General features: G+C 43.1%; 1 protein-coding gene across 1 annotated transcript in view; it reads left to right on the top strand.

The window, feature by feature from the left end:
- Positions 1 to 25,777, top strand: part of ADARB2 (adenosine deaminase RNA specific B2 (inactive)) — a 308,555-nt gene that overhangs the window by 257,541 nt on the left and 25,237 nt on the right. The window contains exons 5-6 of the mRNA XM_030445535.1: positions 3,917 to 4,085; positions 10,242 to 10,393. Coding sequence (XP_030301395.1) covers positions 3,917 to 4,085; positions 10,242 to 10,393 — 321 coding nt within the window. The remainder of the gene's footprint in view (positions 1 to 3,916; positions 4,086 to 10,241; positions 10,394 to 25,777) is intronic.

Raw genomic sequence — 25,777 nt, 5'->3', positions numbered from 1 at the left:
TACTCATCTGAGTATGCCCCCCCTCTGTATGGACAGGGTTCTCACCAAGAGCAATCCTCACCTAGGATCACAGCCTGCTCTACACCCCTCACACAGCAGGGAAAGTATCCCATGGTTGGTGGTGCCATCTTAGTACCAGCTGAGGATTTTGCCATGCTGAATCTTATGGCTTGCCTAGGCACAGCCTGGGCGTGTGCTCAGTATAGACCTGCCTCATGTCTGAAGTGAAATTAATTAGTGTTTAGGTGGGAGCTTGACTTTGGTAAATAGAAATCACTTGAGAAATGTGAAGTATTCTGCAGGCAAAGTAAAGTAGGAAGTCAACATTAATAACAAGAGTTAGTAATTACTGGTTTTATGCAAAATAGACAAATGTAAAGAAGTGCCTATTAATTCTGAATCACTGCAGCAAGTATCTAGGCTCAAGAGTTGGAAATGCTGCCTAAAATGTCAATGTGATCAATGTTAAAATTTGCTTTCATCAACTAGGCATCACGTGTCTTATTCTCATAGACAAATTCCTCCTGTGTTCACTGGCAGTAATATCAAGCATTTCGCAGGGAATAAACCACCAACTCTATGCATGTACAAAGAATGGCATGCAAGAGGACAACCTGCTAGCATACGTGCTCCTGAACACATCGGGCAACTTTCAGGTTGTTAGAAGTATTCCTCATCATGCTGGGTGCCCTCACATGCAGCACTGAACACTGGTAGCTACACTGGTAGCTACACAGATCACTTTCCCCATTTGGCTCCCTGACGAGGTGTAAATATTTCAGAGCTAATGCATAAGTCATGTACACCTGTGGTTCTGAGTGCTGTAGTACTGAGACATAACGCTTGGCTATTTCTGAGCATGGAGGAACATGGATTATTTTCTGTCATTGGAAATGGAAAATGTGTGAATATTTTTAATGTTTAACACCTCACACTGTTTCTCTAAGATCTTGAAAACCGTTGCCTCCAGCCCTAGTCAACATCTAAGGGATGTTCTGCAAACACAGGAACCTTGCCAGGACTGGCAGACACCCCAGGCTGTGTCAATTCGTGGCTACCCACTGTGGCCTCATGTCACTGAAGCCAACATATCAGGTTAATTCACCCAAAAATTAACAGCACCCCAAGCAGACTTGTTACTTGTGCCCATCCACACTCACTTGTGTGGGTGGACACTGTGATAGTAAATCAGAGAGATTCATACAATTGCTGGATCACTAGGTGTTGAGTGCCTTTGTGTTTCATTTGTGAATAAATCCAGACCTCCCAAAAAGTCCTAATTGTGCTCATCTCACACTCCTACTAGAAGAGAGAAAGAGTTAAGCTTATTTATGGATAAAATGTTTGAAATAATAAAAGGCATCACGCCATGTACTAGGCTAATTGGGAGGGGTGAGTAAGGGATATAGCTCCTGGAGATCAGGAGGGCTTCCCCAGATGGTTTGCTGTGCATTTTCAGAGCCTGATGCCTTGACTGCAAGGTGAAAGGGGAAAGGAGGAGGCACATTAGGGGTACATCAATGTAAGGAGAAGGAAACAGTCTCCTTGCCCTGAGGAGTATTGATGGAGGTCCTCAGGTGCAAGCAGAGAGGTCTGTGGGTTTCTGAACAAGGGAATTGCCTCCAGATGTACTCCTGCTGTGCTAAGAAAAATACAGAACCAAAGTATAGCTGATTCTTATCACAAACCTTCCAACAGAGGAAAATACACTGTACTTCTTCAGGAAAGCATACACTGCTTTTGAGATGCTGGGTGGGACTCTGACAGTCCCAGCAGACAGTCTCCTGAAATGTGGAAAGACACAGTCAAATGGATGGAATGTGTCTAATCTATGTATTGTCTTTCTCATTAAAACAGTGACCATAAATCAAAGTGACATCAAAGCAGTCCTGTTGTATGGTGTATAAGCACCTTTCTTTCTGGGGAAGGAGCCATTTGTCCACCTCGGCTTTCTAGATTTCCAGCTCTGCATTTTTTTCTTTTTTTCATAAACACTCCCAAACACATTTTAGGGTCACATTTATAGCAGCAAATTTACAGGTTTACAGTGATGTGTAAACTGTGTTTGGCACTAGTACCTATAAAACCTTCTACATGTGAAACTTCTATATGTGAAATTGTCACAACCTGGGTGTCAGATGTGATCAAATTAATTTTTCACAATACTTACCCCTCTCCTACAAATGTCACAATGCTGCAATGATGTGATGCTATTAAACCTTTTGGACTGTTGGTGTAGCTATCATTAGATATGGACATGAGATAATTTTGGTATAATATGCAATTATGTATCATAAGTGTGGCAGCAAATCTCTAGCATGTTATCCACCACCACCTGTCCCAGTGCTGTGTGGAAATTATGAAGTGTTATTGGTCCCATTTACTAACTGAGACATCACTTGCAGCACCAGCCCTTTATATTTATGGTACAGTTTCTTCCTCCATTCACTTGTTCTCTGGTGTCATGTATCTTGTGAGAGAACATGACCCTGTGCACTGTGCTTCCAACCCAAAAAAAATTCTGCAATTTTTTTGTTTTTTGCCACTCAATAGGCTTCATCATAAGAAAAAAAAAAAAAAACCACACAAACCACATTTCTGTCCCTATAAAATAACTCCTAAATTTTTTCTACATCTGAAGAAATATTATAGAAACAGCATCACCATGGCCCATGGAGAGATTGTTTCCATTCCCCTAGGAGTACTTGCAGCCTCAGGCCTCTCTTAGTAACCAGTTTATCAGACTTTGAGGGCTTGACTCATTTGCTTAAACATGAGCATCTGTTTCCACCAAGTCAGTTTATGGATTTTCATGTGAGATGCATGGGGAGGGCACAGAACCTCCTGAATGTCCCCACTTCCCTGGAGCAGCAGCCAGAGGTTAGGCAGGACACAGAGGGCCTCTCAGGTGACACCACATGGGCACAGCCCCAGCAGCATGCCTGGCTATACTGTACATGTGTTTGTCTACACACAGTCATCATGTGCAGCTTTCAAACACAGTCCAGCACTCTTAGACTACTTTGTGACATCTAGAGGAAACACCCATCAGCCAGAAAACCCCTTTTTCCCAAGAGCTGTTCCTTTGTCCTTTGGTATTCAAAGAGATGCATTCTGAAATGTACTGTTTAGGCTCAGTTCATTCCTGACTCTTCTTCAAAATCATCCACAGGACTGAATGAGCTACATTTTAGATTGAAACTCAGGTCCTGTTGAAGTCTGTAAGCAATTTAGCACTCACTCCAAAGAGACCATTATTTAATCCTAGGAAATGTCTATCTGAACCAATGTCTTTTGATTGCCATCACAGTCATCTGAAGAAGCAATGAAGGAACAAAGCTGGTCTCAGTGGTGAATGCTTCATTCCTGGGACCACAGTTGAAAAGGCACTGATGTAGCTGCCTTGGAGAAACAAAAAGGAAACAGAACTGGAAGTCAGATTTCTTTGTTCTCTAAGATTTTTAAAGAGCAGCTTCAGAAGTGTTACTTGCATTTTATTTAGTACTTATAGTGCAACAGCAATGAAACCTAACATTACAGGGAGTGTATGTTTCCACCAGCAAATGTCTTCAACAGCTCATAAAAACCTGGCCATTTATCAGCACTGCAGGAGATCTTTATTACCTCCCTACAGCATGTACTCTCCTATGATGTAGTTATTGATTTAACAAGCAAACTTCATGGCAAGCTTTTATCTTGGAATTAACAGCAAGACTGAAATAGAGCTCTTATTATTCTAATAACACAGAGATGTGAGATTCCTGCATATTCCAAAGGCTGTATCATCACCTTTACAAGCATCCCATTAGGCCTGTCTAGGCTGCCACATCAAAGCCTGGGCTGTGAGATCTTTAGCAATTATGGTATCATACTCACCCTCAGCAATTTCACAGTGCTTTTGTTTTTCTTCTTACAGGTTTGGACATCAGGCAGGCTCAGGTTATTGTGCTGTCATCGGGTACCAAATGTATAAATGGGGAATACATTAATGACCAAGGGCTTGCGGTCAACGACTGCCATGCAGAAATTGTGGCAAGAAGGGCATTTGTTCACTTCCTCTACTCACAGCTGGAGCTACACTTAAGGTAACTGAATTCTGTTGATCCTTGGGGAATGTCAGATGGCCTTCAGTGGAACAGATCCATTCTCCAGGCACTTGGACAATTTGTTTCTTTATGTTGTTGTTTCTGAGTTCTTGGCTGGTGAAAGACCAATACATTACAGAGAAAAAAATGAGAGTTAGATAGTCTAGAGTATAGGGTCATGAGCTCCTTGACTTCAACTGATTTTCTTTCAGTAGCTATTAGATATGACTCATAAAGTTGGATTTTATGAAGCCTGATGATTTTGTACAAATCTTTACGTGCAGGCTTATTAGCATCATTCACTGGCCAGAGACTGGAAAGGGGTCATTTTGCTCACGGCAGCCATTTTCCTGCCTTCCTTGCTGCTGCTGAAATATCTCTAGGAAGTGATTTATTGATCATTAACACCTTCACTGACTCACTAGAGAACCAGTAAGTGCTAACAGTACTGTAAACTTTGTACCAAAGTGCAAGATGCTACCACTTATGCCTTCTTTATGATGTTTTAAAGTGTTACAGCATGTAGCACCATTACAGAGTAATTATTGTTCCTGTCTTCAGCCCAACCCAACTTGCTACCATTTTAATGGTTAATGGGTCATACACTGCCTGGAAGCTGGTAACGAGGTCTATCCTGGGACACTGCTAATCACAGTTATCAACAATCTGTAAAAGGCTATGCAGTGCTTGCTTGTAAGCTTTGCAGAGGAAACCAAAATGTGGGGAAGACCAGCTGATATGGTTGAGGGCTGGGCTGCCATCCACACAGGCTGGAGAAGAGAGACAGCAGGAACTTTGACAGAATATTCAACAAACACAAATGGAAATTCTCACATTCAAGAGAAAAGAATAACCTGCAACAACACAGGCTGAAGTGTTACTGGCTGGGGGACAGCTCTGCTGAAAAGGGACACAATTTGTAGGCAAACACTAAGCTGAAGCTGAGACAGTAGTGTGCCTGACAGCAGAGAGTTCAGCAGAATTCAGGATTCTGTGATGACTCAGTCAAGGGATGTGAACATCCCTTACTGCTCAGCACTCATTAGACCATATCTGCAATACCATGTGCAGTTTGGCATCTTCAGTAGAGAGAGGACATCAGCCATCTGAGGCAGGTTCAGCAAAGGCTAGCCAGATGCTTAGGGGCTGGACAACCAGGAAGGGGCTGAGGGAGCTGGACCTGGTCAGCCTGGAGATGGCAGACCCAGTAGAACAAATGTCAACAGTACAATGGAGCTGGCACATTTACCAATCATAGTATCATAGATTGTGACATTGGAAGGGACCTCAAGGATCATCTGTTCCCACTCTTCTAATATTTTTTATAGTATATGTAGCAGCACCCCATCAAGCTGAGACTTACCAAGGTGAAGAGGGTGGACAACAGGTACATGATGAAACAGGAGAAGCTCAGCCTGAATATTAGGACTAAATGATGGGAATAGACATAGGAATAGACAAGTAGTAGAACAGGTCACTCAACAGGACTGTTCACTTTCCCTCCTGTCTTGGAGGTTTTCAAAACGAACAGATAAAAGCAACCGAGCAAACTGCTCCGAGCAAGAGGTTGGGCTAGACATCTGAGGTTCTTTCCAGCCTGAATTTTCCTCTGATCCTATGAAAACCAAGCAGAAGTGAAGCTGAGGTGACATTAGTTATGTGGAAGAAACCAAGATGTGAAAAGAAAACAAACAAAACCCCCCTTATCTATAGATCATTCTTGCTTATTAACTTCTGTGCAAAAACTGCCTTTGATTTCAGAAGGTTTTGAATCCAGTCGCAGACACAATGATTAACCTGAGCAGGTTTCTGTGCTCTTTTCAACACCTATGATACTATTGCACTGATGCAATGGTAATAGGAATAATGATTATTTTCACTTCAGGCTAGGGCTGAAGGCAAGAGAATATACAGGGTAGATGAGCTTGGCTAACAAAGGGGGACAAGAGCTTTGAATGGTCTAATCAAAACCAATATTCTCTCTATTTCAATCTGAATTGCTTTCAAGTTTACATTAAATTATTATGTTTTCAGCAGTGTAGCAGCCCTAGTACTTGCTTTGTGCTACGGTCTCTTGGGAAACAAGTGCTACCACTGTATCTTAAACTATTGTATTGATCTACCTCCCTAACATGTTCAGTCATATTATTATTTTATTTGGATCAATGTTAACAGTCTTTTGTAGAGAATCCTCAATGCAGCACAAGCTCTGTTCACAATAACTTCAAATCACTCTCTGTTCAGCCCAGAGCAGACACCACTGCTTCCCTGACCAGCACACGTGATAAAAATCTCAACCAAAATTGTCAAGGTTTAGCATCTTTGAGAGATATTGTCAAACCAGATTTATGCCTTCTTAAGTCAATGAGGAAGAAAAACTACGTTCTATAATATAACCTTCTAATATTTGTTGCTATACTCCATTTTATGCCTTCGTTGGGGGCTTTGTCATATAATGAGAAAACTGGGGTATTCAAAATTAAATGAAAATTGCATTTTCTGTACACTGAAGTCACATCTACCCGTTTTTCTCTAGAAAAAGGGACAACTTTCACTGGTAGATAAATCACATGGCACCACTGCAAAGCTAAAAGGAAAGGGGTTTAGGACAGACACTTTAACTCAGCTTTCCTGAGACTCCCCCCAGCAAGAGCTTCAGGCTTGGGGGAAACACAAATGTGGCTCCTGCATTGTTATGCATTTGTATTAACCCAGCTGAAAATAAAGTACTCTCCCAGGCCAGGAAAGCCTTTGTTGTATCATCTCAGTATGAACCCAGACCAAAAAGATTGCTTCCTAGCCCCCAGAAAAAGAAGGAAAGCATAGTTCTTGCCTTAAAGGCCTTAACTGTTCCATCCCTCCCTATGAAACAGGCAAGTTTGTTCTGTGGAAAATATGCCCTGTTTTCCACAAGTCTTCGTTCCACCAAGGTTGCCTGCTTAAACAGATCTCTGCAGGTGGATTTCAGACTTCAGGAATTTCCAGCACAAGGGAACCATATCTCCAGGATTTACAAATGCTGCCCTTGACCTCAGTGATAGCAAAACACATACTGGTCTGGATGTAGCATGAAGATTGCAAAGAGCAGGGACAAGAAGGCTGGAAAAAACAAGGACCAGAATGGAGAATTAATGCCCAAGAGGGATGGGTGGAAGTATAACTCTTCTTTTTTAAAGCTAAATAAAAACGAATAGCCTTTTCTTAAAATTAATCAGTACCATAGCAATCTTGCTGCTAGTTCTGGCACCTGGCTCTGCAGGTGCTGGAGAGATTGTTTTACCAGAAGCTATGTTCTTCTAGTGAGTCAGATTCTTAGTTTATACATGAAAAGAAAGGAATAGTCTTCATCCAATCGAGGTCAGTTTCTTCCAGGAAACCAGTTGCTTATTTTGCATCGAATATTTCTTAATTTTTTCCTACTAGCCTCCTAGTAGACATAGCTCCTTCCCTTTTAAGCCTGCTGTTAGCTGCTCTAGGATGCAGTGCTATAGCAAGAAATTTCCCTTATGTACATTTACAAGCTAAAAACAGCTCATCTGCTTCTCTTTTTGAGGGTAAGGACTTGTTCCAGTGAAATGCTTTGCATATCTTGAACCTTAAGTAGATGCTTAAATCTTCTTGAAGCCAGCTCAAAACATATGCATGTGTGGTGCTAAATAATGAACTTAAGCACCAGATTAGAATTTAGCACATACTTAAATGCTCCTCTTGAATCAACCTCAAATCCTAACTCCCCCATTGAAATTCAAACAGGCAAATGTTTAGGGATGAATTCTGCTCTTTTACCCACTGTCACCATGTGTAAATGACACTTCAATGCCACCCCCTGAATGAGTGCCATTTGTGCGCTTATTGTGGGCTTCTCCCTCCACTGCTTAGTTCTGGTGTGTACAGCTGTGCAGCAGCATTGCAAAGAACTGCTATTGCAAACTCATTTGCCCCCTCACAGCTCATAATGACTATCCCAGAGGGAAGGCAGAAAGGTACTGGTGCTAGAGGAGAAGTGCATCCTCATGCTCCACTTGGACTGTTTTCATAAGCTCCTTGGGTTGCTTTGAGCTTCAATATTCCCCATGCATCCCATGCAGAACACTGCTGGGTAAATCACACCAGACAGTGTTGCATCTCAGACTCTTATAACAATACACTCAGAATTTCATTATCAAACCTACTCAGCCCCTGTGCAGGGTTGAATCTTATGTTTTTGAGCTCAGCTCCCAGAAAACCATCCCAAAGGCAGGTCAGGATCATATGTGATAAGGAGGATCTCAGCCTGCTGGAGAAAGAGCTGAACTGCCTTGCCCTCCAGCCCTGCCTTTTATTTTTAGAGCAGCTGTCCATTACCCAACCCATCAGCCACACTGGCCACTGGTACTCAGGGAGAAAGAAGACAGTAAGGTTAATCAGTGAAAAACAATAACAAGTAAAAAGAGGATCAGTTCTGATTACTGTGAACTCCTGAAACCTAGTCCAAAGAAGGAATGATGCAATCTTACATAGCAACAGTTTCTAAGTAGTGCAGGCTGCCCCCCACCCTGGTGAGGTTTAACGTGATAATAGCAGGCATTAAAACTGCACAGGTTTGTATTCTCGGAGATTATTTGGCAGTGAATTATTTAAAATTATTGGTCTCTAGGCCAAGCAGCAGGACGTACAGGTATTTTATGATTTCAGAGGCTTGAATCAGGGTGATAATGTAATTAGTGCAGTTGGGAAATTCCACCACAGCCAGCAGAAAATGAAGGAGCTGCGTGTGGCAGCCCCATCTGGGCAGCTGCTGTGGCTCCTTGCCCCTGACAGGTGAGCTGAGGTGCCTGTAAATTCCTCCTGACAGCAAACGCATCCCAGCATCAAAAAATGACAAAACACCCAAACCATGGAAGAATGACAGCCAAGCAGCTTCAATAGCACAGAGGCTGCACTGGAAGAAAACAGGCAGTGGCAGCTTGGAATAAAGCCAAGGACTTCCTCTGAGGCTGTGCAGCAAGCACCCCTCTTCACACTGATGGGAGGCAGAGAAACCAGCAGAAACTGCCTTGCTTAATGGGCTGTCCTATGGTGAATTAAATGGGTAGGAATCTGGCTTATTAAGAGCCTCCCAGGAAAATCATTACCTGCAAGTGTTCTGTTCACAGATATTCCTGCAAAAATTGAGTTTTCCCTTGAGTTTTTGAGGGAAGGACCGGGGCATCAGAGGGAAAGGAGTCACATTTTCACCTTCAAAGTCACAATCACAACCATCACCCTAATATATGCATTAGCAACAGCTGTCTGTCAGAGAAATCACCCACATCTTCCCCAATGTAAATCATCTGAGGAACCACACAGCATGTAGCCTTAATGCAAGCTGTTGCTGCAAACTGCAGGACTGGGAGGGTTTGGCCCCCCGGGGCAGCTGTTGCTGATGGAATATGTGCACTGTGTCCCCATCTAGCTGCTGAAGCACTGCGAAGATAAAAGCTTCATCTTAATAAGTATCTTTTTCAACTCAGCTGAGAAAAGCCTGCACAAGTTTCGTCCTCACTTTTCAGGATGGTGTCTGATTTCCAGGGATGCCAAGTGACCAAGATATTGCTGACTTAGATGGAGCACTTGTAGGTGGCTGTGGTTGAATGGGGAAGAAAAGCAACACCTGGGGAACAGGGAGAATTGCCAAGTGAGGTAAAATCTGGGCACTCCATTAGAGGCCCTGTTCAGTGGAGCACATAAACACACATCTGAGTTGATCTCAGTTGCAGTGATGTTAATGGGATTTAAACACATGCCAAGGCACTGTGATGAACAGAGCAGATTTGTTCACAGGAGAGCCTAAAAGAATGTTCCCTTTTTTCATGCACCAGACCCTCTTTAAAATCAATGTGTTTATGCATCTACACATGTGAGGAGGGAGACTTTCTCTTCAAAAATCCATGTGTTTTACCATTAGGATATACTCTAGGTAAGCAAGCCAAAAGCACTTCAGCAGTTTTGACCCTCTTCACACGTTTCTTCACTTGCAAAAGCTCATTGTTTTTCTCTTATTGTCACTGGGCAAAATATATGATGCCAGGTGCTAATAAAACCAAGCAAACAGAGGGAGAAGAACAGAGAGAGAGGGCAGAAATGTTTCTGATTTGGCATGTAACAAATGACCTGGAACCTCTTTTGTGATCATAGCAAACGGCGAGAAGACTGGGAGCGATCAATCTTTGTGCGATTAAAAGAGGGAGGCTACAGGCTGCGGGAGAACATCCTGTTCCATCTGTACGTCAGCACTTCGCCCTGCGGAGACGCGCGCCTCAACTCCCCCTACGAGATCACAACCGACTGTAAGAAGAAAGAAAAATATCTTCCCCCTCCTTTCTTTTCCCCTCTGCATGTTTTTTATTCTTTTTCCTTTTTTTTTTTTTTTTTTATTTAAGATCAGTACTTCTTTCTTTCTTTGCTTGCAGAAAAGGGGTTTTACCCAAAAGCAGAAACATCGTGGGCTGTGTGGGATGTGCGTGGCTTTAGGACTGGTGCTTGATCCCGTGTACTGGGGAAAGGTGTTCAGGGAAAATCAGATCTGGTCAGGGCCATGGGAGACTGCTCAGCTTGCCCAGAGGTCCATGGCTTGTGCTAGGGAATGCATTCCCAGTAGCAGAGAAGGAAATGCAAGACTAGCAGTAAACAAATGCCTTGGGAAGGGTCCTCACAAACAAAGATATACTTGGAGCCACTGCCATGGGCTGTAACCAAAGGACAAGGTCTCCAGCTGGGGATCCATGGACTCTTCTTAAGGTTTAGGCAGTACCTGTGGGCTGAAGGGCTGCATTTACACCAAAGCTGAGCTGCCCAGGACACAGTGGCTGGAGTCTGAGGTAGAGGGCTAATATGATAGGAGAGCCCATCTATACTGTCACATGAAGGACAGACTCTGTCCAAATGCCACCTACCCTTGTAGCAAATGGTGTCAGAAACCTTCTGGAAAGGATGCTTGCCAGGCCATCCTGCCTACATCAGAACACCCACATGGTCACCCATGGTGGGTGGACTAGATGATGCACTACACCCACCTTAGAGTCCCTGAGCCCATTTCCATGGCATTTAGAAACATGGTTTTCCAGGGATTTCTTCTTAAGAGGATCCAGCAGGTAACGTAAACAATCAGGTCTTGAGCCAGTATAGATGCCACTGAGAAACCTGCAGAGCTTGTTGTGCATGATGAGACACCCCATGTCTATCATATGACCCAATACTCTCATGTGCCCTCCCAAAACATGCACATCTTTGTCCTTGCTTCACCATGGCAGAGGCATATACTGCACCAGCTTTGCCCCTGCCTAGCCACAGGGAATGCCCCCAACAAGAGACAGGGGACTGGAGAGCTCTGTGGCTTGTTATGACACGTGTCTGTCACTCCAAGAACCATGCACGATGTGCAAGGTGTGCTCTTATCTCTGCCCTTGGGTATTGCTTCTCATAGATGCATTTTACAGTACTGTAATACCCACAGTGCTGGCTGCTAAATGTAGTCATAATAAGAAATAGTCCTTGCCCTGACTACCTTGAATGTGAAGCAGTCAAGACAGAAGAATGGATAGAGGAGGAAGCATAGACACAGGAATGTAAAATTAATCATCCAAGGTCACACAATGACCTGACTTCCTCACGGGCAAATCCATCAACCAGCAGTTTCACTCCTGGTTCTTACTGGAACAAGTTATTTATTAACATTAAGGTATTATTCTCCCCAGACTGGAATCTTTTTTGTCATATGTGAAACAGCAGCTTTCTGGGGTGAGAAAGCAGAATGCACCTATTCAGGAAGGAAATACACTCCCTTACCTGACATGATTTCTGCTGTCAGCAAGGTTTATAAAATGAAGAAAAGCAAGTAAATGTTTAAAAAGCAAACAGCAAACTGACACCTTCCTAATGAGACAACAAAAAGAGGAGACATAACATCATCTGAAAAACAAAATTAAAAATAAAAAAGGAAGCATTTATGAATATCAAAATGGAAGAGTGATTTTTGGCCTCCCACTGCATGTGCATATCAAGAGATGTCTAAAAAGGCTTTTTAGTTGGTTAAAGATGCTCATGTGGTCCAGAAGGCAGCTTTTCCATGTAATTCTTTTTAAAATGTGGTCCATTCTTGAGAAAACTGAAGGCTGTCCAGGGTGGATTCTGCTCTTTCATGCGTAAGGAACTGGGTGCTTTGGGCAGCTGATGGCCAGTGCTGTCTATTGATCTGCAGCTGAACTCAGCCCTGGAGCTGAACCTTACTTGGCTCATAGGTTGCTTAAAAAAAGACACATAAATCTGTGAGCTAATGAGGAAATACTTCTTTAGATAACAGTACAACAGAAAGCTGTGTTTCAACATATATAATAATGCAACACATATCACAATTGTAGGTAGTCACAAAAATACTTTTCAGGTTGGTTATTACAATATTTATTGTCCCAGTGCAGAAGCTGAGGCAGAAAGGGCTGTGTAGTCCACCCAAGGTCACTCTTTGTCCTGTTCTTTTAAAATAATTTAGCACTGTACAAAAAGCTATGTTGCCAAAAGCTCTCCTTCAGTGAGATAAGCATTTCCTTTTAGCACACATTATCTCAGAGACATCTGAGAAGATAAGTATTTTATAATGTTTATCATTCAGATCTTCACCATTTTTACTTTTTTTTTTACTAAAGAAATAACCTTTCTTTCATCCCGTAATGACAAGAAACTCCAGATGAATGCTGTTTCATTTCTTAAACAACAAAGAAGCCTCTCCTAGAGCCAGCACAAGCCATCAAACGGTACTGATTATTCTCTAAAGATGCATTAACATTTAAAAACGGTGTCTCACCATGTGGTTCTGGCTTTGCGAAGGAATATGATAAGCCTTTATCAATATAGGGAGTGAGTAAAATCCATTTCTCAAATCTCCTTCCAAAAATTTCCTATTATCCACCGTGCCTTCCCAGCACCCTCAGGGAGGCCTCACATTTCCTTCTTATGAGCTTTGTTCTGGTAAGGGAGGGGATAAAGTAGGATGCACTTGAAACCCAGTGTACATTTTCCTGGACAGTGCAGGGTACCAAGTTAGTGGTGTGTGTAAAAGTCCAACCTTACTGCGGCTCATGGGAACAGCTGCAATGCAGAGGAGAGGGTCCAGGGAGCCTTCACCCATGCCAGGTTCATGCAGGAAAGTAAGAGGTTAGGGACAAAAATTAAAATCTGTCTTTGGTCTGCCATTATGCCCTTCTTGGATCAGAGGTGAGCTGACTTGTTTGTTGATGCATCCTTAGGCATCTCTAAAAGAGAGGCAAAATCCAGCTGGACCAGCCTGGTCTGTGCACGGGGGGGATTTCTAGCTCTCTTTTAGGATCTGTGGGTCAGGAGGCTGGAAGAGCTCATGGGCGGAATTCAAGTGCAATTGAAGCTTTAGAAGAGGAAAGTACAATCCAAGAGAGTAGAGGAGGAGGCTGAAGGGAGAGATGCAGGAGTGGGTGACAGCAAGAGGAGGCCAGGCAGGGTCAGTGGTGTTTCAGAGATAAGAGGCTGGGAAGTGCCAGAGGGCTTTCAGATAGCTGTGAGATTTTTTATGGATTTGTCCTAGCTCATTCTCTCCAGCCAGTCTCCTCCTCAAGACTCTTTCTTCATTTTTCAAGGTCACCCAAAAGACTGTAACACATCTAGATGGTGAAGAGGCAGCATGTTTCCAGTGTCCTCGCTACTCCCTCACACACTTAGTTTCAGCCCCTGATTCAATTCAGTGCTGTAGGTCAGCGACCTGGGAGCATCTTTTCTGGTACCTTCTCCCTTTTTTTACACTTGTCCAAGGTATGCCTGGATTGCTGACTTCTCCTGAGGGCAGTACCAAATTAATGTGGGTTTCCTGGATGTTTCAAGGGAGCTCTGGTGAGACCCCACCTGAATTACTGCTTCCAGTTCTGGAGTTTTCAGCACAGGAAAGATATTGGTCTTATTGGAGTGAGTCCAGAGGGACATAAAAATGATGAGACGGATGGAGCATCTCACCTCTGAGGAAAGACTGGGAGAGTTGGGGTTGTTCAGTCTGGAGAAGAAAAGGCTCCAGGAAGAGCTTATTGTGGCTTTTCAATATTTAAAGGGGGTTTATAAGAAAGATGGGGACAAACTTTTGGAGGCAGAAGAAGGGGTGATGGTTTTAAACTAAAAGAGGGTAGATTTATATAAGGAAGACATATATTACAATGAAGGTGGTGAAACACTGGGACAGATTTCTGAGAGATGGGGTAGGTGGTCCATCCCTAGAAACATTCAGGGTCAGGTTGGACTGGGCTCTGAGCAGCCTGGTCTAGTTGATGATGTTCCTGTTCACTGCAAGGAGGTTGGACTAGATGACCTTTAAAGGCCCCTTCCAAGCCAACCCACTCTATGATTCTGTTTTCCATTACACATTCTGTAGTTCATGAGTTGGAGCTGCATCCATGGGGGCATCTAGCCCTGTAATATTTGTTGCATTTTTTATACTTTCTCCTGAATCTAGGGCAAACCACAAAATAATCAATCCCTTGATTTGCTAAAGTGCCTTCCTAGTTAATTTAGGGCTTCTTGAGTCATTGGCTTTTTTTTCTAAGAGCCTCTTGAAAAGCAAAATGAATTGCTTAAAAAAAAATGAGCTAGTAAATCCTCCACTTTCCCCCCCTCCTTCTCTGGCAGGATTTTACCTCATCGTCCATCTTTCTTCTAGAGATGCACTCTCTCTTTTTTTAACTACATGGACTGCCAAAGAGACAAAAAGAATCTGTCCCAGGGCTTCTCTCTGTTCTTCTCCCCTGGGCTGCTTTTCTATCTCTTGCTAACATGCTGTATTGCCTTGTACCATTGACTCCTTGATAGCCCAGCTCCTGTTTATCCCACACTCCCTTTAGGTCTGAAACACACCATTGCATCTGCTCCACATGGGGTCTTCCTCCTGCTTGTCTATTAACCTACAGCTGTGCTGAAGCTTTCATGCACACACATTTGACAGAGCTCTCATCTAAACAGGATCCACTTGCAACCAAGTGAGCTGGATCATTGCCTTGGTAGGTGAAGTGGTAGGGGGAAGATGTGCCCTGCAGTTTTCAGAGAAGGTGGGGAACAAAAGAGTACCCAGAAAGACAAGTTTGCTCTCTACTTCAAGTGTACTTTCACTCTGCAAACTTGTGCTTTCTCTGCTTGTGACTCTGGCTGCTGAATTTTCACCCCATTCTTAGGTAACATGTTCTGTTACCCTGCAAATCTGAGGCTTCCATGAAAGGTTGCCCTTGTCACACCACTAAATGTTCAGATGCCTACACCGTCTGTGTTCTGATGGGCCTGACCCAGATTGCATCAGTACATGATCTCAGAATAGAGAGACTCCTAGAAGTCATATCCTGAGCAGATAGGGAGTGGCTGGAGAGGGCCAGATTCAAAAAGAAACCATCTAAGGAGACTGTCTATCTCCTAGAGATGGACAAAATGATCTGTGACTATCAGGAGACTCTGAACCCCAAAGCTCTACATTCAGGGTCCTGCAGGGATGAGGATCCAGTTACAGTGAGGATGCTTATGGCACTGGCTGGGCTAATATACCCCAAAAAAGCACTGGGCTTAGTGAATTTAATGGGTCTGCAAAAGGAAGAAACCTGTAACTTTCATCTGCCAATCCCATGTTTTGTTTAAATGGACAAATTCTGTTCTTGTGGGTAGATGATAAGGGAGGAAAAGCATTTTAAGAACCACCTAAAATCATTGTAATATGAAAATGAATTTGATATCTGTAACTACAAGAAAATGCAGATCCTAACAAATTAGTATACTGCCCTTTTTACAAAAATGGAGGGTAACCATTGGTCATCTCTTGGGCTTAGACACCTGAAGGCCTGTTGGAACAGCTCCAGAGGAGGGCCACAGAGATGATTCAGGGAACTGGGATTGTTTATCCTGAAGAAGAGAAGACTGAGGGCAATTCACAACTGCCTTCCAATGCCTGAAGAGGACCTACAGGAGGGCTGGAGGGGGACTTTTCACAAGAATGTCCAGTAATAGGATAAGGGAAATAGTTTTAAACTGAAGGAGAGTAGGTTTAGACTAGATCTTATGAAAAAGGATGGTGCGACTCTGAAACAGTTTGTCCAGGGAAGCTGTAGATGCCTCCTCCCTGAGGTGTTCAAGGCCAGGTTGGATGTGGCTTTGAGCAGCCCTGTCTAGTTGAGAGGCATCCCTGGCCATGGCAGGGAGGTTGGAGTAGATGATCTCTAAGGTCCATTCCAAACTAAGCCATTCTGTGAATCTATGATTCTATGATACCATTTTCCATTCCTCTTGTACAAGTGCTTCCAGGTATCAAATCACTCCATCACAGCTACTGGCCTGCTGCAGCTTGAGAGACCATATTGGAGATTTGTAGCTACTCAGTGCATGGAACAGCTAGGTTGTGTAGTTGATTTTATGCTGATGAATGACCCATCTGTGGAACAGGGATGAAGGTGCATTATTTTCCTATTTTTCATATGACTGAGCAGAACAATACCCTGGGGGACCTCAGAACAAAATTATCATAGAGAACCATACTCAGAAGTAACACAAAAGAAAAAAATGGATGCGGCACCATAGGCTGCAACACTGAACAATGCCTCTGGGGAAATAATCCTAGCAGTGGATGAATTATTGTGATCAGCCTGGATTGCTTTGTCATGGAAAGGATGCTGCAGAATTTGCAGACACAGCATGATGTTGTTGGATTACTTCAGGGGCTAGGGACCTGGTTATTAAAGAAGGTGAGAAGATATTGTCCTTTTGCTTCATTGAGACTGGACTGGGAGGGATCCAAAAGTTTTGGATCTGGGGTGTGAGCACAGAACCCTTTTTCAGTCTCTTTTGAGATGAAGCCCTGTTGAGGCAATGTCCGTTTCCTGTGAGTACCACTGACATAGCCTCAACTTACCCAGGTTTACACAGAGGAAACGCAAAGACTTTCTACAGTTAGCTAAAAGTTGGTCTGTCAAGGAGTTTATGTCCCTGCTCAGGTCTGTTAGCAGTCACCAGTTTTGCATATAATTGACCTGTTTCCTATCTCAAACCTCCCAGGCTACTGGAATGCTGTTGCAGAGTGCAGCTGAAGTAAACTTGATAGGGAAGGCAGGGTCACAGCACTGTCTCCTCCCTCTGGTTCATGCTCTCCATCATTTTCACACATTATCTGGGAGCAGAGGTGAAGTGTGCCCCTGATCGGGATGGACAAAGATGTCAGCAGAGCACATGGCAGGTGAAATATTCTCTGTCCCCCCCACACACTGCAGGTCTGAGGAGTGGCCTGGTTTAAATCCAGGCTTCCCAGGTGTGGACATGGCACTGTGTGTAACCAGTTCAGAGATTTTTTTTCCTAACACCCAATATAAAGCCCATTCTGGGGCTGTGAGGGACCTGTCTTCTTTGGGGGAAGGTGAGCAAAGGGATTTCAGGAAAAGGACATGTCTGAGAAGGACAAGAGGACTGCAGTGAGGATAGGAAAGTTTGGGTGGGAAGGGGTCTGTGATGGGCTTTGATGGGCAAGTGGGTGAGATGAAACAAAAGGCCTGTTAGGAGTGGGGGGATCCTGGAAAGCTTTGGGATGAGTGGTGCCTCTCTTTTTCTTCCAATGTACATCACCCACACAGAACCTGCAGGCACTGATTTGCACCATCTCCAGCACTGCAAGAAGCTTTTCCTCCCCCAGCATCTCCTACTCACTCTGGGCTCATCCAGGCCTGCAGGGAAGGGAGGGGATGTAGGAAAGACACATGTGAGAGAGAACAAGTAGAGATGGGGGCTGCCCAAAGCCACTGCTGTGAACCCTGCAGCCCTTCTGGTGCCACCTGAAAGAAAAGCTGTAGATGATGCTGCATCTTCATGCTCAGATAGACCCATTGCTCAGACAAAGCAGCAGTGCCAGAGGGTATGCAAATGCATGGTCTGTGTGGGCTACTGGAAATCCCATTGCTTTGGTAATCCAAAAGAGAAGTCTGATGCTCTACACAGCCTCTCATGCTCAACCTTTTGCCTGTCTCCAGGGTCAGCTCTAGCCCCTAAAACTGACAAGAAACTAGTGTCCTGGTGAAAGCACTCATGGTTTTATTGCTGCCATTATTGTGCACCCCAGAATGCATCTCCAAAAGAGGCTCTTGTTTTGCTATATTGGAAGTCCTAAAGCTTTCAGAGCCAATCAATCAACCTGTGAAAGCTTGCTATTTCTTCACATTTCATTATTAATCTCCACCAGGCTGGGTAGATAGATTTTTAGTGGAGTTTTGCTAAAGCTGACTTGTGTATAACCACTTCACTTCATGGGCAACTTTCAGGTCTCAAAGTACTGACTGGGTGAAAAGAAATCAAAACTTCCCAGGATTTTTTTTTTATTATTAAAATAATAGTGTGAAACTGGGATCACATCTTGTATTTTTCATATCTCCTGGTCAGCAGCACAGTAACAAAGGGTAGAAAACACCCTATTTCATTCCATTCCATGGTAAATTGAGAATGAGGTTTTTCATTAAAGGCCACTTAGACTCTAAGAAAAACTTGAACCTGTGTCTCACAAGTCCTGGATTAGGGCTTCAATGATTTCACTATCAGCTAAGCTAGACATCTGCCTTTCTTTAGTCTCTGTTATAAAACATTGTCAGAACTGATACATCATGAGAAAACTCTTTGCCTTTGATTGCATTGAAAATGTCTCAATTCCTTTTCCTTGTGATATTCTTGGCTGCTTTTTCTTACTTGGCTTTTGTTGTTTCAGGGCGAGTTTTAAAGTAGAAAATAAGATTTTTTAGAAGGGTGTGTTAGCACAGTGTGTGTCTATCTGGGTAAAGAGAAAGAATATGCTGGAAAATATGGGTTGCTTAAAGCCAGCATTGGCCACAGCTTTGATAAGCTTTCATGTAAAGCAAAATGTGTTAGGATTCGGGAAAACAAGTTGCCACAGCTATAATCAGATCCTAATGTTACAGAATGCTGGAGTCGCCCAAGGGAATTGCACTGTATTTATTGATTCTGCTTTGTTATGGGTTTTGCCGCTTTGTAAAACACTGCATTTGGACAGAATGTTCAGATGTGATAAAAAGGCAACATTAATCAGCAAAAGGCCATGGCTGAGGAGCTTTCAGAATAGTAGTAGAAAATTTCAGCGTCATCTATTTGTCCCCAAATTTGTCCAGCCCAAGAAATAATGAAGTCAGAGGTTCTCCAAGGTCCTCTGCTGGAGGGATAAAGAGACCAAATGCTCCAGGACACAGCTGCCCTGGTTCCACCTCCAACATTCAGTACCCTGCTAGAGATATGCACCTGATTAGGGCATATATTTTGAGTGGAATAGATCAAAACATAGTTGGAAAAAAATGCCTGTGGGCAAAACCTAAACCCACTGGGATCTAATTTGGTCTAATTTGCCCTTCCAGTCAGTGGAAGTCACGGGTTAAGCTCATAAACTGAGTTTTATAAAGCTTGTCAGGCAACTACGAGTCAGCTTAAGATCTCTGTGAGACTTCTGAAAGTCCTCAGACTCCTGTAGAGTTTTTCTTGGAGTCTTATGAAGAGAGAAATCTGTAGGAAGAGTGACAAACATTTTCATCCTATCCGTGACTCTGCTGGTATTTCTCTAGCTAGCCTTGAGCAACTCACCTCACTCTGGTCATTTCTATTTCCATACCTATAAAATGGCCATAAAAGGTACTCAGCTGTCACAACTTTGAGGAAGGGTAATTAATGCTGAGAGCAGGTTATTAAAATGAAAAGCAGTATATATTCTAAGCACTATTATATCATTATTCCAAATAATTTAATAATTACAATGCACAGGTTTTTAAGGCCAATTGGGACCAATTCCTGAGGATCTTAATTGGATTTCTCCAGCCAGAGATCATAGGGGTGTACTCAGTACTTCCATATACAGCTCCAAAATATGAAGTTGAACTAGGTTATGTCTGGTGATAGAACAGAACCACAGCCTCTCTGGACTTATCCCAACCACAGAGGGCCTGAATATCTGTAAATATTATTGACAGGTTTCTGTTGTTTATATTTCACAAGGTTCATTTTCTGTTTTCATGTTGTTCTGACTTCTTTCACAACATTTCACTTAAATCACACTTGAAGATTTCGGTTTCCAAACAACAAAAAGAATCCCCGAGCCAGGTACTGAACAGCACGTTTTGTTTATAAAAGACAGAAAGTTATGGTTAAGATGTTATTCCTTTTATGTCTGTGTAAACTTTTAGGTTAAAAGATGACAGGGGAGAGAGTTGTCACCAAATTGGCAATTCCAGTGATGTTGACAATTTTTCACACAAAGTACATTTAAAAGATAAAGCCTAGCTTTAAAATAAACCTTTTTTCATTAAAAAAAAAAAAAAAAGGAAGAAGACACAATGATGTGTAGCTGAGGACATAGGTGAACAGCTGGTCCCCACTGACCTCTGACTGATGGGGCATCTCTGTCTCTGCACTCAGCCTCCAGCCACTGCCCTCCCTGCCTCTGTTCCTCTGCTGACCCAGGCATCAGCACCACTCCCACACTGTCAAAGATGAGATGATCATTGCTGGAGACCAGCAGGTGTGTCTATGGCTGGTGACAAAACTCATGAAGGCTTCAGAGGCAGAAGTTTTCTCTGTGACAAGGTTTGCCGTGCCAGCACAGCCCTTAGCCAGGTCTCCAGACTTCACTTTGTGCGGACACCTGCACTTGCAGAACAACATTGCACATCTGATTTTAGATGAGGGGAGCAATTAGTAATTAAAAGTAATAATCTTGAGGTGTTTGAGATTTACCTTCCTTGATTGCCACATACATGGAATCTTAATTCCACTTTTAAATCCCATACTTCTGGCTTCAACATACTCAGGCACTTCTACTGCAGAGCAGGCTGGAGGCTGTAACCTCGGTTTGTAGGTGGCATCAAGGACCTCCTGGTGCCTGATCCCAGTGCTGCCCATTTCTCTTTGCCTGTAACAGTTCATTATAATTCTCAGATGAAACAGTGCATGACTTTATTGCCAACAAATTGTTTTAAAGATAATTTTAACTAACTACTCATATTTTGAGCACAGGGTTTCCTCAAAGACAGACATTAGTAAAAAATAGATTTTAGGGTATGTATTTTGATCTATTTATCAAAGATTTTTTTTTTTTTTGTCCCAAGGGATTAATGCTTGTTGAGAGACATAGACTTACTTAGAAGTTAGCCCAACAGCAAAATCACAGAATCACAGAACAGTCATGGTTGGAAAAGGACATTTAAGACCACCGAAACCAACCATACACACACAAAAAATCCCACCAAAAAACAGCCCCAAAGAATACAAACATGGCACACACTCCACCAAATAATATGCAAAAAAAAAAAAAAATCTCAGACACTAGAGCATGCCCTGGAGTGCCGCATCTACACATTTCTTAAGTACCTCCAGGGATGGTGACTCTACCACCTCCCTGAGCAGGATGTTCCAGTGCCTGACCACTCTTTCAGTAAAGAAATTATTCCTAATACCTAATCTAAGCTTCCACTGGTACAGCTTCAGACCATTTGTTCTGGTCCTGTCATTATTCACTTGGGAGAAGAGGCCAACACCCACTGCCTACAGCTTCCTTTCAGGGAGTTGTAGAGGGCAATGTGGTCTCCCCTCAGTCTCTTCTTTTCCAAACTAAACATATCCAGTTCCCTCAGCTGCTCTTTGTAAGACTTCTCTGGGCCTCTCACCAGTTTGGTAACTCTCCTCTGGACATGTTCCAGCATCCCAGTAGTGAGGGGCCCAGAACGGAACACACCATTCAAGATGAAGTTTCACCAGTGCTGAGTACAGGGGCATGATCACTTCCTTAATACTGCTGGCCAGGCCATTCCTGATACAAGCCAGGATGCTGTTGGCCTTCTTGGCCACCTGGGCACACTGCTGCTCATGTCTATCCACCAGAACCCCCAGGTCCTTTTCTGCTGGGCAACTTTCCAGCCAGTCTTCCACAAGCCTCTAGAGTTGCCTGGGGTTGCTGTGACTGAAATGCAGAACCTGGCACTTGGCCTTATTGAACCTCATACAATTGGCCTTGGCCCATCAATCCAGCCTGCCCAGGTCCCTCTGTAGAGCCTTCCTACCCTCAAGCAGATAAACAATCCCACCCAATTTGGTGTTGTTTGCAAATTTGCTAAGGGCACAATCAATCTTCTTGTCAAGATCATTGATAAAGATATAAAACAAGTCTGGCCCCTAAAGTGAGCCCTGAGGGATGCTACTGGTGACTGGCCACCAACTAGATTTAACCCCATTAATCATAACTCTCTGGGCACAGCCATCCAGCCAATTTTACCCCAGTGAAGAGTACACTTGTCTATGCCATGGTTCACCAGCTTCTCCAGGAGAATACTGGAGAATACTCTGGGAGACAGTGTCAAAGTTCTTATCAAAGTCCAGGTAGACAATGTCCACAGCCTTCCCCTCATCCAGAAGGCTGGTCACGTGGTCGCAGAAAGATCAGGTTCATTAATCAAGTCATCCTTTTCATAAACCCATACTGACTTGCCCTTATCCCTTGGCTGCCTTATACTTTGTCATGAGAGCTCACTCCAGGTGATTCACTCATGTGGTAACTCAGTGCCATGGACTGGTAGCCATGCAGTTGGTGGGTCAAGGGTTGGACTTGATGATCTCCAAGGCCCTTTCCATTCCTGCTGATTCTGTGATTCTGTTGATCCTCTCTGTGATCTTTCCTGGTACCAAGGTCAGGCTGACAGGCTTGTAGTTCCTCAGATCCTCCTTCCAGCCCTTCCTCTAGTAGGGTGTCACATTAGCCACCCTCCAGTAAAGTGGCATCTGTGTTAAGGGCATCCTGTGTTAAGATGCCACTCTCCACTTCATCAGATAGTTGCACAAAGGTATGCTAGCACCTCTCCCAAGGGTAAGCATTCAACAGATTTCATGTTATTCTACAAAATGTTCATCTATACTTAAAACAGAAGGGCAAATAATGGAGTAATTTCCTTTCTCTTCTTTCAGACTCAAACTTTCAAGTTTTTCCCATCACTGTTTCCTCTTATGGATTAAACGTCACATATTGAGTAAAAGGCAAAGATTGCAATTTCATCTGTTAATTTCACTTCCATATATTACCAAGTGTCCAAGGTCTTTTAACATTCTCAGATAAGCTTTATATTCTATATATATTCTATATTCTATATATATTGTATATCTGGCTCAATGGTAAGGTCCATGACCCAGATCTGAACTGAACTCAGCCATGATGTGATAGGTGCCAAATGGCTCTGGACTGAGCAGAAGAACTCCTCAGGAGTTGCATTCAGATGCAGTAGGTCTCCTGGTCTACATTTTAAAAGCATATTTGGCTTCAAGGCACTCGACATACTTTTCATCCATACAAGGTAGGTTCTTGTGTTCCCTTCTTGGGAGGATGCATCCCTGCACTCACTGCAGAGGCAGCTCTTTAGAGCCTCAGTCAAGACCACTGCTTTTCCCTGCTTAGCCCTCAGTGTGGTGAAAACTACCATATTCTTTTTCCCTAAATCCAGTCTTCTTTCTGAATGTCACTTAAGTTTCTTGCTTTCAAAAGGTGGGATGTTTAATTTTAGCCTCTCTGTCTGCTGGTCACAAAAGCACAACACAGCAGAGATTTATCTATTCAGCAAAAGAGACATATCCAAAGCCTTCAGTGTGCTGTGATGTTCACTTCAACACATCTAGAAATAGTAGTATTGTGCATTTACTCAGCAGCTGCTTGGGGAAAGTGCATCTCTAATAACCATCAAAATACACAGACAGGCAGATGTTAACGCTTCTCTTTCCACCCCTTTGTTTCAAGCCACTCTAAGGAAGCTTTACAAACCCCGCTGATGTATGGGGGTCTGGCACTGACAAAATGCAAGAAAGGCTGTTTTACTGCTTCCCTCACGAGGAGAGAACAGCCTCCAGTGAAGCAGGGAAATAGAAAATGAACCTCTGAGGCAGTCATGCAAAATTTCAGACACAGCCTTACTCGTGTGATTCTATTTAATCACTATCCATTTCCTCTTCACTCTTCAACTAAATAATAAGTATGGAGTGTCATTTTTCATTACCATTTGAGCTACAACTGCTCCTGGAGAAAATATGAAAATAAGGGGCAAGCCTTGAAATCAGTAGGCTTCACTGATTTTAAATACAAGGCAACTAGCTAAATTTCTAATCCGATAATTAATAATACAGCACCTTTTTATCTTTGGAACTGTCAGGAGTAATTTCTACATCTGAGTGTAGCTCACATCATAAATCCACTCCAAATGATTTTTAAATTTGTCCTTTCCAATTCCAGTACGAATTGACATTTTGTTCTGGTTGAAGTGGCATCCTCAGATACATTCTCCCCTGCAATTAGCTGAGATTAAGCAGTTGGAGAAGCAGCTCAGCAAAGATCAGAAATGCTCCAGTTACTGAGGCTTTGATCATACTGAACGGCCAGAACCAGCAGTAGGCTGTAGTTTGTGACTTTTAGTTGCATAAATAAATATATTTATGAGACTGCTTTAAAAATGATCCATAGCAGTCTGTGCCAGCAAGTGGACTGCATTTTTTACTGCTGGCAAGCAGCTCATGTGTTAGAGTCTGTCTGCAGGCTCAGTGCAAAAACAACGGTGCCTCATCTTTTCTTTGTTCAGTATTTACGTCCTCCTGCACAACTTAACAACAAGCTGAAAAAGTGCTAACTGGATTTATTTAATTGTGGGCAATCTGAAAGTATCCTCATCTATTGGTTATTAGTATTTTTCATAAATTCTAGAAATCATCTTCCAGAGCATGTGTGCCAGCTCTCCCAGCAACGTGAGCAGCCTGAGACAGGCAGTACAGCACAGAGTTTTAGTCACACCTTATCCATTGAATTTAATAGCAGTTGAGCAGCTAAAACCCCTTATCAATGCTGTGGAAGTGTGTCCCAGGGTGAGCATACCCTGGCCACAGCTGCCTGAATCCTATCAGCTAATGCCATCTGCTTGGCTGCACCCTGGGCAGGGTGTGCATTATGGAGAGCAAAGTTTGGCATGAGGGCTGAGTTAATGTGAGCATTTGGAAACTGTGATGATCTGTGCACTTGTACACGCTTCCTAAATGCTTTAAACATTTTATTAATCAGTTTCTTTGACTTGTGAACCAGGGATGAGACAATGTAATAACAGCCAGACATACAGTACTTTCCCTCTAGTCCTTAGGGAAACTGAGAAGATCAAATTGATTAAAAAATCAAGTAAGCAGAGCCCTCCTCCAAACTCACAGAAGTGTTTTAGATCACTTTCTTCTCAAATTGTTGGCCTCTGCTTTAAATTCTCCAAATGCTCAACTTGTTTTCAGGGCTGCTGATTTTCTTCCCCTTATCTCTGTCAGCATTGTTGGATGCTTTGCCCCTCACAAGGTAATATTTACATAATGAAATCAAAGTCACATAAATGATGGGCTGCTCATCTCACCAAAATTCCCTAGCAGTTCCATGTCCCTTTGCACATGTGCAAAATGTAGGCTTATCAGCATGGTGACCTGCCTGAAAGAGTAATTCAGGGGAAAAATGCACTGGTGGGTAAAATCAGAGCAGGAGCTGAGAAAGTGAGAGGAACAGAGAGATAGGTGAGAAATGGGGAAAGAAAGCTGTAGCAAGAGAAAATATGCATCTGAAAAAAAATAGAGAAAGAAACAATAAATTTTGAAATTTTTCCTGGGGG

This window comes from Calypte anna, chromosome 2 (assembly GCF_003957555.1).
Source record: "Calypte anna isolate BGI_N300 chromosome 2, bCalAnn1_v1.p, whole genome shotgun sequence".
Lineage (NCBI taxonomy): Eukaryota > Metazoa > Chordata > Aves > Apodiformes > Trochilidae > Calypte > Calypte anna.
The sequence above is the reverse complement of the archived record's forward strand: the minus strand, read 5'-3'. Positions and strand labels throughout refer to the sequence as shown.